The sequence below is a fragment of the Ambystoma mexicanum genome, chromosome 12 (assembly GCF_040938575.1).
Source record: "Ambystoma mexicanum isolate Mex_15411 chromosome 12, UKY_AmexF1_1, whole genome shotgun sequence".
Lineage (NCBI taxonomy): Eukaryota > Metazoa > Chordata > Amphibia > Caudata > Ambystomatidae > Ambystoma > Ambystoma mexicanum.
Genome location: NC_090936.1, coordinates 542,494,683 through 542,512,471, shown reverse-complemented (window position 1 = coordinate 542,512,471; position 17,789 = coordinate 542,494,683). Strand labels below are relative to the sequence as shown.

Below are 17,789 nucleotides of genomic sequence, written 5' to 3'. Positions count from 1 at the left end.
CGGGTGCTAGTGCCCCCTGCACTGACTTTCACTGCCACTTCTTCCCAGATGGCTTTTTTTTAAGTAGTGTCGGCCGCTGCATGTCATTTGCAAAAACAACATCAGCATTCTCAGCCAGGGTCTGTGTCAGCATGTTCAATTCGTCTGCTGTAAATTTCTCTTTGTGCTGCTTGTCAGTGCTTTTTTTGAATGCCTTGGGCATGTTGCAGGTGTCCAGGATGATTTTCAACTGCTAACGACTCCAAACAGGTCCAGGGTGTGGTGTCACGTGTCCCGTTAGCCGGGGCACGTGACCCTAGGAAAAATAAAGGAACCACCGGAGCTGGCATCAGCGCGCCAGTCTGGGTTTATGCACCTCAGCAAGTGGTCGTGTCTTCCTTGCTGCGCTGCGCCCCGCCGCGCACCAGAGTAGGCCTCTGTCAGGGCCCGCTCCCTAACACCGCTGCCGCCCGCATCACCGGCGGCAGCAAACATCACACTGGCGACGAGGTACAGAGAGAGCCCAGCAAGACCCTTCTCATCAGAGCCGCGCTGCCCAGCACGCACCCGCTGGCCCTCACCGCCTGCAGCGGCAAAAGGAACATTCCCTACAAGGCCGTGCATCGGCCAGAACAACAACGCGACTCCGCCCCACTATCCCTCCTGGAAAGAGGTGAGGTGACTTAGCATACGCGCACCATCAGCGCGCAGCGGCCGCGTGTAACACGCACACTGGCAGCGCTCCATCTGACACCAGAGGAGGACGTCGGGCAGGGCCGCGTATCGGCCTATACAACGACGGAAAGCGCGTATCATATGCGCTCCGTCTTCAGCATCGGCTGCAACGTCATCAGGAAAGAAGAACGTTCGTCAACGTTCCTAAAGGCCGTGCATCAGCACACCGCGTCGACGAAAGTACGCATCATACGCGCTCCGTATTCAGCATCTGATGCACCGTCTCCAAGAAAAAAAAAAAAAGTTTGCCGACGTTCCAAAGGACTGTACATCAACCCCCTACAGCAACGCCGTCACGTTATTCACCCAACGTTTGTGAAACCGGCCAGGGGAAGGGATTTGCCATCAAACAAAACGCTGCATAATACTATCCCTGGAATAAAGGGAGACGACACTGGCAAGCCTAATCTGCTAATGCCTCCAGAGTACACGGCATCAGCCTCAACAACCTGTTGTCACACAATGTGCAAGGTCCGTGGACGACCAGTACCAGTGCCAACACCAGGAACAGCAAGTATCGGTGAGCGCACCCCTACAACCGCCCTCAATAACCCACAGCAACATGTCTAGCACCGAAACTAGCCCTGTGAGGGCCACCACAAGCTCAGCCATCAGAAAAAGCATCACCACTGACCATCCTGACCCTGCACTGACCACGCTCATGCCACCATTCGACCCATTTACCACGGGAGCAGCCATCAGATGGGGAATCTGGTTGCAACAATTTGAAATGCACCTGGTTGCCAGAGACATTACCATAGCAAAAAAGAAGCGCGGGTTTCTCCTACTCAATGTCGGAGCTGCCACCCTGCGCCTATTCAACGCCACCCCAGACCGTAGAGACAACAACAACTACGACGCAGCCAAGTCAGTACTCACAAACATGTTCAAACCAGACCTCAACCCAGACTATGAACGCTTCCACTTCTGCATGGCCAGGCAGCGGTAGAAAGAAACAGTGGACAAATTTCATGCTCACCTTCGTGAGATGGCGGTTGGCTGCGAATTCCCGGATGAAGAATTTGCAATCCGCCTCCAAATAATTAACGGCATATCCTCAGAAAAGCTGAGAAGAGCGATACTCTCTGAAAGAAACATGCACCTGTCCCGTATCCTAGAAATGGCGCGCCTCCGCGAGCAAACAGAAGACCAGGTAGCAGTGATTGAAGCAGCAATCCAAAGGCTCCCGCTGGACAACCCTAAACCATCTGAAGACGTGGCAGCCATATCCAAACACCAGAACACTTGCATGAAATACGGCCAGAGAACACCGGTGCTGCAAGAACGAAGCAAGGCTTGCAAATGGTGTGGTGGCCCATGGCACAAAGGAGAATCCTGCCCAGCATGGGGATCCATATGCAGAAAATGCAACCGTCTCAATCACTATGCGGCGGTCTGCATGAACCCACCAAATCGAAACGATAGGGAAACAACGTCACGGCCAGCACCTGAGCAACGGAAGAAGTTTGCACCGAGAGAGTCGTCACGTCAACAAGACCGAAAAAGGAAAGGCAAAGCCGTCGACCACTCTCAAAGGTCCCCAGATAAGATTGACAGCGAAGACAGCGACGACAGCGGGGGACGGAAGAAAGGAGGTAAACGGATACATCGAGTACATCTTATATCAGCCGTCCAACCACACCGGTCACGAAAAAGGAAGAGACCATCGTGCACCGTCATCGCCAACGGCGAACCTCTGAAAGTGGTCATTGACACTGGCGAGACAGTGAATGTAATGCCAACGTCAGCATTCAGCAAGCTTCACCCGAAACCCATGCTCCACAAGAAGAAGGTCAGACTATATGCGTATGGATGTAAGAGACCCCTACCAGTACAAGGGTCCTTCAAGTCTGATTTCACCCACAAGAACACTAGCTGCAGGGCGCGCATCTATGTGGTGGACGCTGGCTGTGAGACGCTACTCAGCTGCAAGACCGCAGAAAAACTCAAGCTAATTCACTTTGCTTTCAACCTCCAACACAACGACCTTGATGATCTAATACAGCAACACAAGAAACTATTCCAAGGCATCGGGTGTCTAAAAGGCCGCACAATCAAGCTTCACATAGACCCCACGATAGAGCCGAAAGCGGTACGGCATCGGCGGATACCGTTCCACCTGCAAGAAGCCGTAGAGGAAGAATTAACTAAACTCAAAGAAGCATGAATAATTGAAAAGACATCCTGTCCAACCCCGTGGGTGTCACCAATGGTGGTGGCCCAAAAACCAAAACAACCTAACGCTGTGAGAATTTGTATAGATATGAGGCTCCCCAACGCAGCGATCGGAAGGGAACGCCACATAACCCCAACGATTGACGAACTCATTGTAGATCTCACTGGAGCAACAATCTTCAGCAAACTAGACCTGAGATCTGGCTATCACCAGCTCAGACTAGCCAGAGACTCAAGGTACATCACAACATTCTCCTCTCACCTTGGGCTAATGAGATACAAGCGACTCAACTTCGGAATATCGTCGGTTGCAGAGGTATTCCAGCACGAAATCCGCAAGGTCATCACGTGCCTAGATGGCACCACGAACATCAGCGACGACATCCTTGTGTACGCATCAAATGAAAAAGAGCACCACAAATGCCTAGCAGCAGTCCTGAGCAGGCTAGAAACAGCAGGCCTAACGCTAAATGCAGAGAAATGCGAATTCGCAAAAGAAGAACTATGTTTCTTTGGATATATTTTCAGTGCCAAAGGTGTGTCCCCTGATCCGTCGAAGGTAAACGACATTAAGAACACCAAAGCACCTCAATCAGCCACGGAAGTGAGAAGTTTTATGGGGATGGCGACATACTGTGCGCATTTCATTCCAGACCTTGCTAACATCGCAAGCCCACTACGTGAACTGACAAAAAAGGACCAAAAATGGGAATGGACATCGATCCACCAACAAGCATTCCAGCAAATCAAGGACACATTGTCAGCATCCACAACCATGGCATTCTTCAACGTAGACAGACACACTGAACTACTAGTGGATGCCAGCCCAGTAGGCCTAGGAGCCGTCCTAACCCCAACGGATAACGAGGGCAATGTATTCCCTATTGCTTTTGCCAGTCGGGCACTCACCAAACCAGAGCAAAACTATGCCCACATAGAGAAGGAAGCCCTTGCCATCCTGTGGGGATGTCACCATTTCAAAGTATATCTGCTCGGAAAGCAGGCAAAAGTCTATTCCGATCACTAGCCATTGATTCCGATATTCCGAGGCTCTGCTCCACACCCACCGGCACGCATTGAGAAATGGATGCTGCAGCTACAGCCCTATAACATAGAGGTTGACTGCCGCTCAGGGACAGACAACCCAGCGGACTACTTGTCCCGCCACCCGAGGCCTGCCACCAAAGGAGAACAACACCACTCAAAAGAAACAGACGAACACGTATGCCACGTGGTCACCTGCGCCCGACCACGTGCCCTCACCATGCAGGAAGTAGCCGGCGAAACTGAAGCCGACACCATCCTGCAACACACTACAACTGCCATCCAGTCAGGCAACTGGAAGACCTACCTCACATCCATAGCTCAGCGCACCACATCAGCCCAAACCAAACTCCGGACACTGTTCGGGATACGACACAAACTCTCTGTTGCTCCCGAAGGAGTGCTCCTCAAGGGCCACCGCATTGTGCTACCTGAGTCATTGGAGAAGAGAGCCCTACGGCTAGCTCACAGCGGCCACCAAGGCATCATCAAGACTACAGCATACCTCAAGTCTAGAATGTGGATGCCCAATATACAACAAAAGGTAATGGAGCTAGTGGAATCATGTGCTGCGTGCCAAGCATCCAGGAGACCGGAGAGCCCAGAGCCCATCAGCAGCGCCCCAAGAAGCAGCAAGTGGTGGGATGCAGTTAGCATGGATCACTGCACAATTGCAGGTGAAGGATACCTACTCGTAGTAATCGACGTGTTCAGCAGATATACTGAGATAGAGCACGTCGCATCCACAAACGCGGAAACCACGATACTCACGCTGGAGAAGATATTCGCGACACACGGAATTCCGAGAAAAGTGAAGAGCGAACACGGTCCATCGTTCACCAGCCAAGAACTGCGAGAGTTCTTCAAAGAAACAAACTTCAAGCACCAGTGCATCACCCCCAGATGGCCCCAAGCGAATGGCGACGCAGAAAGATTTATGGGATCGCTGAACAAAATCATTCGCATCGCAAAAGGAAATGGACATCCCTGGCTGAAAGCTGTCTATCAATTCCTAAGAACTCACAGGCAAACCCCACATTCATCCTCCGGGGTCAGCCCTGCCGCCCTCATGCTCGGGGTGCCGATAAAGGCAGAACTTCCCATACACCCTCTGTGGGTAGCCCCCGAACCGGACATCCCAGCCATAGACGCAATGAGACTGAGGCGGAACCAACAAGAAAGTATTGCCCGGCATGCCCGCCACCGAGAACTGATACCAGGTGATCCAGTAATTGTCAGAAACCGAGAAACACCTAAGAAAACGTCCTTCAACTTCGAGCTACAACCACAGCATGGTCACCACCAAACGAGGACACGAGACCGTGACGAGAAACGTGTCGCACTTCAGGAGAGTACCAGCTGAACTGTGGGAAGAACAACCAACATCCCCAAGAGCGAAGCAACAGGGCCGCTCACACCCCAGAGCCAAACACCATCACAAACCCACACCACAATGCCCACCTCCGGAACACAGCCCCAGCAAGAAGACCTAGCCATGCCGGCAACACCGAGAACCGGTGCACCGGAGAGAAGTAGCACTCGGTACCTTCTAAGAGGAAGACCCAGACCGTCGTCCCGTCTTCAAGGATACGTGGTGGACAGAGTCTACAGAAAATCCTGCCAAGAAAGACTCTGAGACAGTGGAGCAAGTAATATTCTATTATAAACACTTATGTTGAACAGTTGGTTAAACACCTCCAAGTTGGGGAGGAATGTGGTGTCACGTGACCCGTTAGCCGGGGCACGTGACCCTAGGAAAAATAAAGGAACCACCGGAACTGGCGTCAGCGCGCCTGTCCGGGTTTATGCACCTCAGCGAGTGGTCGTGTCTTCCTTGCTGCGCTGCGCCCCGCCGCGCCGCGCACCTGAGTAGGCCTCTGTCAGGGCCCGCTCCCTAACATCGCTGCCGCCCGCATCACCGGCGGCAGCAAACATCACACAGGGGGCAGAGGATGGCAATGGATTGTGTTTTTAAAGATGGCCGTCGTGCTCTTTCCCGTTCCTGTGCGATGACGCTATTTCCGGTTCCGCATTTTAACGGTCACTGCTAATTGTGGTGACCGCTATTTGCATGCAGCAGGAGGGCGGAGGTGCAATCTGCACTTTCATCGAGGGCGGTAGGTGACTTTATTGGGTCTTTAACGCCATGGCGGTAGGTGGTTTACTGGCATGGTGCTATGCTCGTGTCCGCGTACTCGTAATGGTACGTTATTAGCGCCCTCTTGCGAGGGCGGACACATTGACAGCGCCATGCCGGTATTTTGGGGTTTTTACAGCACAACGTATAATGAGGCCCTTAATCTCCCTGTGTGCGAGGCTCCTGAATTGTTCTAATACGCAGTGTATCTCAGCCATAATTGTAGGGTCTGGGCCAGCTGCATATGTGTTTTCTAGCATTTTTAGTCGAAGCTCGCAAAGGTCCAACTCCCGCCTAATTGTTCTAAGGACCTATCACCATCCCCCTGGTGTAGGCCTTGAATGCTTGCCACAGTGTACCGTGTGATGTATCCCTGGGCTTGTTGTGATGAAAGCAAGTGCATATGTCTTCTTCAATGTCTGCTTTAAACACCACATCCTGAAGGGCTTCTGACTTAAACTGCCAACGTGAGGGAGTTTTAGACTCCGAGCCCACCGCAATTGACATGGTAAAAGGGGAGTGATCCGAGAGCGTGCAAGGTAGAATAGCACAACTAGAAACTCTCCTTACCAAGTATTTTGGGATTAGTATCAGGTCAATACGGGAGGCCATGTCATGGACGAAGGAATAATATGTGTATTGGTGGTCTTGTGAGTGAAGTACCCTCCATATGTCCCTCAATTCCAGCTTGCCCATCCAATCAGTGAGACTGCAACTACTTTTGGATAGTGGCTGGGTGGCTGTCCCCATACGATCTAGGTCCTGATCTAATATGCAGTTCATATCGCCCAACCAGATTATCGGGATCAATGGGTGTGTGCAGATGTGTCATCAAGAGCCTCATAGAAGTCGTCTGTATATACATTTGGTCAATAAGTGTTGACAAGCAACAATTTTACTCCTCCAACACATATCTACCCTCTGGCTCAATTTAGGTCAATGTGGGGCCCCTTAAGTACATATTTAAGCATTTTGTTTATTAGTATCATAAACCCTGTGGATTGAGTTGAATACACTGTGAAAAATCTATCAGGCCCCCATGAGGACGCATTCTGATGGTGAAGAAAGAGAACATTGACTTTATGACTTTTGGCATGGGATATTATTGGTAGGGCCTTCGTGTGGTTTCCCAGGACCCTGACATTCCAGCTTAACAAATTAACCACCCACATAAAGTTGTTAAAGAGCGCCCGCCACCACAACAGGGCAGCCCAAATACTCTGTCAGCATATATCTGTGTGCATCTGATGTCAGCCATGGTGTCGTAGAAAACCTACATGTCAACATATGGGATTTTGTGCAATATCCCTGGCCCCTGATACTCCAACTCAAGTGATTAATTACCCCCATTGTGTCTCCAATCGATGTCCAACCAGTAATAATAATCCACCCTTACAACACAGCAATACCCAGGCTCTGCAAGCATCACTCTTTGTCCAGTTTCATCTTTCCGGTTTCATCTGCCATAGCCCTTGTTATGTTTTTCCAACCCCCAACAGATCCCATCCCAGCCCCCCTTGTGCCCCCGCAAACAGGGCAATGGTATCCCCCCTCCCAAACAATGTGTGTCTTCTTCTGAACTGGGTGAACCATACAACAACATACCAATTGAACAGTGCAGAACTGCATGGGGGATCTGTTGTTTAACCTGTCTTAAACTCACATTACCAACACCAACCATCAGTTGACAGGATAACATGTTAAATTAGCACACCGTAGACCCCTAGTATAAATGATTGGTTTCTCAGCTTAAGTGTTCTTGCCTGCCATCTCACCATTTTCATTGTTGTGATGCGGGAGGGGACTATTTGCTTCAATATAGGCAACAGTCTTTGTAGGCATAGTAAAGAATAGTGTCTTTCCCTGGTGATGAAATCTCAGTCCTGCCAGGAATAGCATTGCGTATTGCGCCAAAATGTCCCTCAATAATATCTTTACTCCTGCAAATGTCTTGCATTCCTGCTGGACTGCTGTGGAGAAGTCTGGATAAATGTGGATGTTAGAGGATTCATACCGGAGAGGGTTCCTCTCTCTGGAAATCAAAGGATAACATCATGTTCATGATAATTCAGCAGGTGGACCAGCACAGGCCAGGCGGAGCCCCAGTCTTAGGCCTCACCGCCGTTGACCTGTGGGTGCACTCCACCACAAATTATGTTGAGAAGGGTGGGTCCCCTAAGAGTTCCCTTAGGAGAGTATGAATCGTGACTTTCATGGGCCCCTGCCAAACCCCTCTTGCAGCCCAACTATGCAGATGTTATTATGCCTGGAGTAAGATTCAAGGTCATCACATCGTTGCAGAGGGCATTTGAGGTTTTTGGACTTGGGGGTTACTTGTGTTTTCAGTTCAACAATATCATCTTGCGCCGACCCAATTCTTGTCTCTGCCTCCATCACCCTAGCACTTTCTCGCTCTATTTTTGCGCTCAGGGTTGTGACCTTGGTGTCAATGTTGTCAAGCTTACCACTCATAGTTGAAAAGCCAGTCTGCATGCTCTCCAAGTACAGCATGGGGAGCAGAGTGGAGCCTCCGCACAGCACCCCTTTATGCAAAGCAAAACAACCAGGGCCTGGACCACCCCCCAGTCATGGTGCCCCAGCATTCAATGGGGGTCTACCCAGAGGACAGCAGTGTCCAGCACACACCACTCAGATGGGCACCCTAGCCACCAGCAGCCATATTATGATCAGTGGTCTTGGTATATGCAACACCTCACCAATAGGTTTAATGGTGGCGTCCAATCCGCTTCAAATATTCACAGCCCCGACACACAGCAATAGTTCAATGAGGGTGAGGGGTAAGGTTGGGCCCAGTCCGCCTCAGCATAACATGTCAAGAGTGTCCCTCTTTCTAGCTGGCCAGCTGCCACAGCAGTGTAAGCCCTCACAACCAGGCTTTTATAAAGCAAAGAAAAAGCGAGGTGAATCAGTCTCAGACTACTTATCATGTGTCTTGGTCTCTTGTGGTAAAACACAGACAGCTGTGAACCAGATGGTATTTGCATATTACTGCAGGTGATGATTGTATTTTATCGCTTCTGGTATCCTGGTAAGTGTGTGCTGGTTTACCGACAAAGCGGTATTGTAGATAAAATACCACAGGAAGATGAAATTATGATTTAGAACGTACCAAGAACAGTTATGGCTTACTGTTTATGTTCTCAGTATAAGAACAATATCAGGCAGTCCTGTGTATTTAGGCTTCACCAATATACCATGAAATTCACCCACAAGCTCCTCAAAAATACAGCAAAATACCTCTAACAGCATCTAGTATGGAGATCGGCCTGTAATTTCCATGATCCCCTTTTTTGAAAATGGGGACAATCTCTATCACTTGCCATGAAGGAGGTTTCTGGCCTGTTTTAAGTATAGCATTAAATAACGCCAAAAACGTGGTACGAATATTACTGTTTCACTCATATCCCAGTCCACTGGCATACAATCACAGTCTGGGGCTTTTCCTTTGGCCTGGCTACACACTACTTCAGTAACCTCTGCCTGTGTCAATTTTAACAGTGATGAATCAAGATCTTGAATCCCTAGGATAACAAATTCCCTCCTGAGATTCAAAAAATGAGGTCTTGTTTCATGGTAAAGGTCTGTGAAATGTTCTAGCCTGGTATTTTTTGCCACAGCAAATTGATCCGGGTTTTGACTGAAGCAGTTTCCCATTGAAACCAGCCTCCAAAAATCTTTGGCATTTTCTCATTTAATACTTTGTTCAGAGAGTCCCATATTTCAATAGATGTTGTTTTATCTTCCTTGCTACGATCAACTTTTATTCCTTTCTATATATTTTGATCATCTCATTTCCTCCTCCATTTCTATCTTTAAGGGCACCCACAATCTTAGCCTTAGCGGATCTACTCCCATGGTCGTACCAACTATCTGTTGTAGTTTGTAGACCTGTCACAACTTTTAAGGTTGTTGAAAAGAAAGGGGCAAGAGTGTTAGGAATTAATGTGGCAGTTGTTAACATGGCACTATCAATAACTTGATCAGGAATCATTACAACTTCAAGGATTGGTAAAATTGCTTCATAATCCAGTGGCAAATTGTTTTTTTTTAGGGCGGTTCCTCCTATTTTAATCTTCAGCTATTATTGGAGGGGCATAGCACCTGAGTAAGTAATTTAGCTACATGGACCATAGATTCAATAGCAATGGTCAAAGATATTACATTAGGATCACTCTCACCCCTCATGAGAAATTCTAGGGATTTTAGGGTTTTCCAGTTTGCCAGATCCACCAATATGTAGCCAAGAGGACCACATTCATCTCCACTAAAATAAAATTGGGATGGGGCGATATGTGGTCTAAACAACCATTGCACTCCCCCAAGCCCAATTTGAAAAAGAGTTCTGCAGACTGTAAGGATTATTTGTATGATGGTTTCTTAATTGGCCCTACTAATTGTGGGAACTTCCGTCCTCTCCTTCTATAAATTCAGTCAGATCGTTCATTGGCTGGAATTGGAGGTTTATAGCCCCCTTAAATTATTACCAGGTGTTTACAACTATATTCTTATTTCCCTTTCTAGATTATCCCCTCCAACCTCTTGAGAATATTCATGTCTTTTGCTCCATACGGTCAATTATAAACTTCACAAATTAATACTTCTCTTCTATTCTTTATTTCAATGAGGAGGCATTGCAAATCAGTGCAATCAGTATCAAGTATTTTAGTCTGAACATTCTGACCTGTACTAACCCTTGTACATAACCCTCCACTAGGGTGCCACACTTTAGTCCTAGACCTAAAAGCTGGAACCATCAAGGTGGAATAACCCGCGAGTATAGGTCGTGCATGTGTCTTGCATGTGTCTAGCTACTCCCACAATATTCCATGATACCACAGTTATCTCATCTCATTATCTCATTGTGCTCATTGTACTCTAAGGCTAAAGTATCCGAATGGTTTCCATTATCTGCTCTACTGAAGATAGAAGATAGATGTAAAGTGAGGTTCTAGGGGGCATAGAACTTACTATGGAATTGTTAACTTGCGTTACATTGGGAATCGGGCACCTGCTATGCCTATCGCTGGTGCATAGTTCTTCCCAGTACCAGTACAAATGTGCCCTGATCGAAATAGTGTCTGCAATATCCTCTCAAAGGAATGAAAGAAGCCAGAGTGGGATTCCATTTGAAAAGAATGATCCAAACCCTACCCACTACAGGGTTTGAGACAAACAGGGTCATTCATGGATTATTTGCGCTGAAAAAACGGGATTTGTGTGCCATTCTGCCCGCAAATCCCTGTTTAACAAATGGGGATTTGCGGGCAGAATGGCGCACAAATCCTGTTTTTTCGGTGCAAATAATTCATGAATTACCCCCATAATCTCTTGAGTCCCTTGAAGCTGACATGCCCCAGCCCTGCTACTCGGGACACAGCCTATCTTCAACACATTCCCTTCTCAAGGGTCTTGTGCCCTGCATATCACCTTGCAGGATAGGACGAACTGTGCTGACATTCTTGATCTTGCGTAAATAAATCATGATCAGCTTAGACATATCCCACAGCAACTTCCCACCTACCTGAACATTAAGAGTATGACGGTGGGGTATGCCTTCCATCTTTTGGAGACACTTTGGAGACTGAAATTCCAGATGACTGGACACAGTTATTGTATGTTGTGGTTATGCAAAATATTCCTTTTCGTCTCTCTAGACTCGGTACTGAAGCTAAAATCATAGTCCAGAGACCCCCTAAAGAAAATGTGAGAGCATTTTCAAGACATTTTAGAGAAAGGAGCTGACAAAAAGTCCCAACAGATGATAGTGGGATGGGGAGTACATTGCATTCTGCTCTTTGTGGTGAACCAACATGTCATGGATGTCCTCTTCAAGATAGAGATGTTCCAATTGAGCATTCACCTTGTATCACCAAGGCGTTTCATGACCTTGGTTGACCGAGAGGAAGCTTATGTTTATGTACAAGTCTTTCCAACTCATCTGTGGAGCCTAAAGTGAATGGTGGAGGGTGTCCAATATCAGTTCAAAGTCCTTAAAAGGGACTGCAAATCCACCCTAAGAGTGTTTACAAAGATTCTTGCACCCTGAGCCGGCATCCCCCTTGACACATGAGAGGCAGTTCACTACTAGTATTGGCTGATTACCGCTAGCCTAGGCAGCTGTCAATACCAGCTGGCTGTGCAACCCTGTGACAGAGTACAGATTGCTTCTCGCTTGTGCTCCCACAGTTCACATCTCTTGCTATTCAAAGTGTTTGAGATCCCATGTCCATGATTAGATCACTGTTTCCAATCTGGTACCTCCCATTGGAAATGATCTTTTATTCCACCACTTCAAACACAGAGAATCAATTAACTTGGATTGCATGTCCTACAAATGCCTTTGATTAGTTGACATATGCTTTCCAAGTATACTGGGGTAGTTTGACAGATTTATGTATACTACCCATATTTTCACATTGCATTGTAGGTACCAAGCTTTCATCCATCATCCCTCTTTCCCCTGCCAGTAACATTGATTTTCTACTTATATGAGGGCCTAGCCGAGCGCTAACACTCTGAGGGTCGCAGGACAGAGTGCCACGGGTCTCTTCCCCTAACTCCTTGGATTTTGACAGAATAGCACGCACACAACTAGCCCTTTAATTCAATTGAATTTAGGAGGATCTACTTCCAATGAATTTGGTCCCAGATGTGCTAGTAAGAAACCAACAATGACCTATCTGATTAAATGGGTTAGGACAGCCATTTCTCTTGTCTACCATCCCTTCAACATTTCCCCATTAGGCCAACCCGTATGCAATCTATCAGGGTAGTATCCTCCTACTGGGGCAGGCTTTAATGGGTTTACTCTGGTTGATATTTCTAGGGTGACTGTCAGGAATTTCCCTGACACTTTCATTAACTTCTGCACATTTTATGCGATCTATCGCTGCCCATCTTTGAATTAGAAGTCCTCCGCTAGGTTAATAATTGACTATTCCAGTTGAACGAAAGGACAATTGTTTACACAGTACATGTTTGTCACCCTGGTTTCTTGGAAATGTCTGGTGTACTGCTTGCCATGACCTTATTTTGTAATGTCTGGAAAGAGGAAGAGAACAAAACCGAGTAATGACTGGATTACATTTCTGTAATCACGTTTCACTGAGTTCTTCTCTTCCCCATTACAGTTGGTGAACTACACCCACCAACAAATGGTGGACATTGCCAGTATCATGTATTTCCTTCAATATGTTCAGAGCATGCTGGATATTCTGAACCTGCTGTATATACCAAGCCCCAGACTGGGAGAAGTCCCAGGGGTCAGCAACCATCAAACAATATTTTATTGATTTTTTATCATTGAGGTACTTGTCTCTGAGGACGGATGTGCTTCCTCATATCGGAAGGACTGGGAGAAGGAAGAGTAAGACTTAGTGTAATGTGCATATTGTTATGTAACCATAGTATTCCTTACTGTATTCAAATGTCCACCTAGGTAGGACAGAATAGGGGCTCGACCAGGCAAATGTTCAGGAATTTGCTGCCAGTAACTTGCTGTAACCTTTGCATTATTCAATTACCCTATTGTTTTTACTGCATATTGCAAAACACATGGTGAGGGGCGCATTTGAATTAGTAATAACATCCTGGCTATTAAGACACAAATAATGTGAAATACCAAGACACTGCATGGTGAAAATGAAAGAGAAACACACAATGACTAAGAAACAGCAATACAAAATCTGTCAGTGGTGAGGCTGAGTGTAGCTCGGAATGTGTCGAGTGCTACAATATCTAGGAACACAGGACACAGAAGTATAAAATGCTACTGAGCAGTGACACTGTGCTTTATACATGTACTAACATAGATAAGCTTTGCAATATGTTAACACATTATAATGCTTTCTGAAGAGATCTTAGTGGAAAAGGCATTACTTCCGTTATGGTCATCTGAAAATGTGGGAAAAGAGGAAAGGATGTAACTAGGAAATTAGGTATAGCCTGGAAATAAAACAGAAAGCATTTCTCAGTCAAACAGAACCACAGAATTGTCAATGGTTGACTTCTTGAGTTAATTCTGGGTTTTTAAGTAAATTATACTATTTGTGGCAGAGCCGATTTTGCTGTACTTATTACTACTAATCATGGCTCAATATATATCACTAATAAGTCATGACTTTAGAGACAATTTATTTTCACATCTAGACACTATTTTATACCATCATGGGATCAGAGAATACAATAAGAAATGTAAGATTGAAAAGATGAATGCACGCAGTCTGTGTGGTTATTATCAAATGTCTGCAGAAGAAGACATCATTATATTCCCTCCACGCACAAAAAGATGCTTTTCAATATGTTGCATTGCAGAATTGATGAACCTACAGGTATGTTCTGTAGAGTAGATATTAAGTACAGTTCTTTGAGTTAAGCCTCGTGATATTCAATTTGATACCCGAAACATAACATCTCTCATTGCCCCTTTCACTTCTTTGTTCCTCAGGCTGTAAATTAAAGGGTTCAGTAATGGAATCACTGCTGTATAGAACACGGATACCACCTTATCCTGCTCCAGGGAGTAGCTGGATCTCGGTCTGAGGTACATGAAGATAATTGTCCCATAGAATAAAGTGACCACAACAAAATGAGAGGAGCAGGTGGAGAAGGCTTTTTGTCTTCCTTCTCTTGAAGGGATTCTTAGGATGGTGGCAATGATACGAATGTAGGAAATCACTATTACAAAAAGGGATCCAACTTCAACACTTCCAGCCACAGTAAAGAGGATGATCTCATTGAGGGAGGTATCTGAGCAGGACAGCTTAAGCAATGGAGGGACATCACAGAAGAAATGTGCAATAATGTTTGAAGCACAGTAGTGCAGTCTAAAAGTAAAACTGGTGTGGACCAGAGCATTTAAAAATCCTACTATATAAGCCCCAAATGAGAGAGAAACATATTGTCTCTCTGTCATAATGACATGGTAAAGCAGAGGATTGCAAATTGCAACATACCGGTCATAAGCCATTACTGCCAGGAGTAGAGCTTCTGTGCTTCCTAACCCAACAAAAAGGAACATCTGGATGGCACACCCAAGAAAGGAAATCTCTTTCTTCTCTGACAAGAAGTTCACCAGCATATTAGGTGTGATATTTGAGGAGTAAACAAGATCTACAAATGACAAGTTGCTAAGGAAGAAGTACATTGGTGTTTGAAGACGAAGAGAAATCTTGATCAGAACAATGATGCCAACATTTCCCATCAGGGTGATGGTGTAAACCAGTAAGAACAAAACAAACAGTGGGATCTGAAGCACTGCCCTCTTTGTGAGTCCTTCCAGAATGAATTGTCCCACAGTGGTTTCATTATGTCTTATCATTTTGTCCAGAAGATGAAGTCTGCAACAAGAAATAGAATAAGGTTCAAATGAGATGGATGTTTCCCTTAATTCTGATGAGTCTTAGATTTTCTTCCCATCAACTTACTTAAAACATGTGTATAACATTTGTATTCAAAAAATAAAAATCGGTATAATACATGCATTCTAAATCTGATATTGTTTTTCTCCAGTTACCACATTCCTTGTGATTGTTCTATTGCCCTGTCCAACTCCAACAGATAACTGCACAATTATTTTTGTAAGGGAGCTTTTTGACAGATTATTCTGAACTGTGACCAGCGTACACTTTCAGGATATTCATAATTTTAATCATGCAAGCCTAATAGGTTTCAAGGATACATTTGTGACAATGCAGCCAGAGAAACCATCTGTAAACAGTTGGGTGGAAACTACAGAGCGTTCCCATTTTCCAGCTAGTAAAAACAAAACAAAATTTCACGTTCAAAGGTATTTGGGTGCAGCTGTAATGACAGACAATTCTAAGCTTTAAAAAAGCAAAAACCGGTTTGTTTTAGCTGACAGAAAAATAATTCCTGAAAATTGCATTGTTGCAGCAGGTCATCTTCATAGTGTATCACTGTGCTCTGTGTCTGTATGTTTCCTGGGATCTGTAGTACTCTGTTAAAAATACTTGGTGATTCGCAGTACCCTTCAGGCAAGCAAGTGTGTTGGAATCTTTGGCCTCTGTACGTAAATGCGGTAAAGGTAAAGGGCATGGAGTCCGGGTGTAGTGGGATAGAGAAGAATGCATTCTTAATTATTACCACAGTGAAGTGAGTTGCTTCTGCAGGAATATTTCATCAAAGGATGGCAGCAGGATTAGGGAACACTGTGAATTCTACTGATACAATGTTGTTCAATGGGCACAAATCCTGAACCATTCTCCAAGATGACCATTTTACTTTTTTGACTGGGTACACAGCCATGTTACATGGGGATTCTGATATCTGAATGAACTCTTGCTGCCACAAGGCTACGAAGATTGGGTAGATGCCTTCCTCTTCCACTGCAGTATGTGTCCTAGCCCCAAATGGATCAGGATAATCTAATGCATACTTTTCCCTCACTCACAGCGGGACGGGGCAAGTGGATCTATGTCCTAGAAATACACACAGCAGGAGTTACGTTTGCGGTAGTGGATATGAAAAGGTTGCTTGCCTCCCTGTTCGGGGAGCAGGCAGATGAGATTTTGGGAAAGTCAGGACTCAAGGGAGTGACATTGCGCAAAACCACACACACTGGTGGTCTCTTTAAGAAAACCAGAGTTAAGCACAGTTGTGGATGCTTTTGTGGGATATATGGCCTGATAGGGCAGATATGAACTCTATTATGGCCCACACAATGAAGGCAGGTGAGAAATCCACAGCTTACATACAACAGATACAATCAATGTGGCTATTAGAGACCAGAGAAGCATGGGACACAAACATACCCGTTTTCTATCACCTGCTTTGTAAGGGCCTCCCCACAGAAGTACACGCAAATCTGAATAAGGCGTTTGGGATAGAAGCAAAATCAAGGACTGAGATACAGGCACACATAGTATATTATTCTCGACAGAAGCAAGAGAAGGATAAGGATTGGGCAGAACAGACACAGAGAGCAGAAGCAAAGTTAGTGCAGAAGTAATTAGGAAACATGAACATTGAAGGTGCAGTAATAGCCAGCACCATGGACGTACAACCAGAGCCCAGACCCATACAGGGAGGGGCACCTGGGCTTAGAATGGACATGCAAGGACATAAAAAGGGATGAGGAAGCTTTCAGATGGGTAGAAGGGAAGGGTTCACAGGGACAAGATCATGAGTGGGACAGCAATGTTGGTCATGTGTGAAGATGGGTCATTTTGCATGAGAATGTATGACCCCCCAGGTGCAGCAATATTCCCCCGCTTTTTATGCTGCGGGCCCTGCACCACAACTGTACGTACACCCCCAACAAGCACGGCATGAGCAAATGCAGTCTCAGGTGCAGACTCCCTTCTTTTCGAGCGTGAAAATGCATTCCTCCCTTTCTAGATTGTAATGCTTTCCTTGGTGTCCTGGTTTTAGCTAAGGTTAGTGAACCAAACATCGGTCAATGTCTGTTGCTCCAAGGGGTTGGCTCCTCTGAGACATCTGACTCCCACTCATTATCACCTTTGTCTCATCCACCCCCTGCATACATTGAATCCTGCTCTGGCACCCCTCTGTCCTTGTTTGTATGTTCCTCATCCTCCCTTTCCCTTGTCCCTATGAGGGGTATTTGGACCACCTTGCCATCCATTTTAAAGAATATGTGTACCACTCTACGCTCATCGATCGCTATGGGTGTGTTGTGCTCTTGGTTGTTGCTCCTACTCTGCAATGTTTTCCTTAA

The 17,789-nt window shown here is 46.1% G+C and overlaps 1 protein-coding gene across 1 annotated transcript in view; it reads right to left on the bottom strand.

The window, feature by feature from the left end:
* Positions 1-14,240: 14,240 nt before the first annotated feature.
* The window catches only part of LOC138513002 (olfactory receptor 5AP2-like), a 150,141-nt gene continuing 146,592 nt past the window's right edge, over positions 14,241-17,789 (bottom strand). Inside the window, exon 3 of the mRNA XM_069627718.1 lies at positions 14,241-15,429. Coding sequence (XP_069483819.1) covers positions 14,478-15,410 — 933 coding nt within the window. The 5' untranslated portion in view covers positions 15,411-15,429 and the 3' untranslated portion in view covers positions 14,241-14,477. The remainder of the gene's footprint in view (positions 15,430-17,789) is intronic.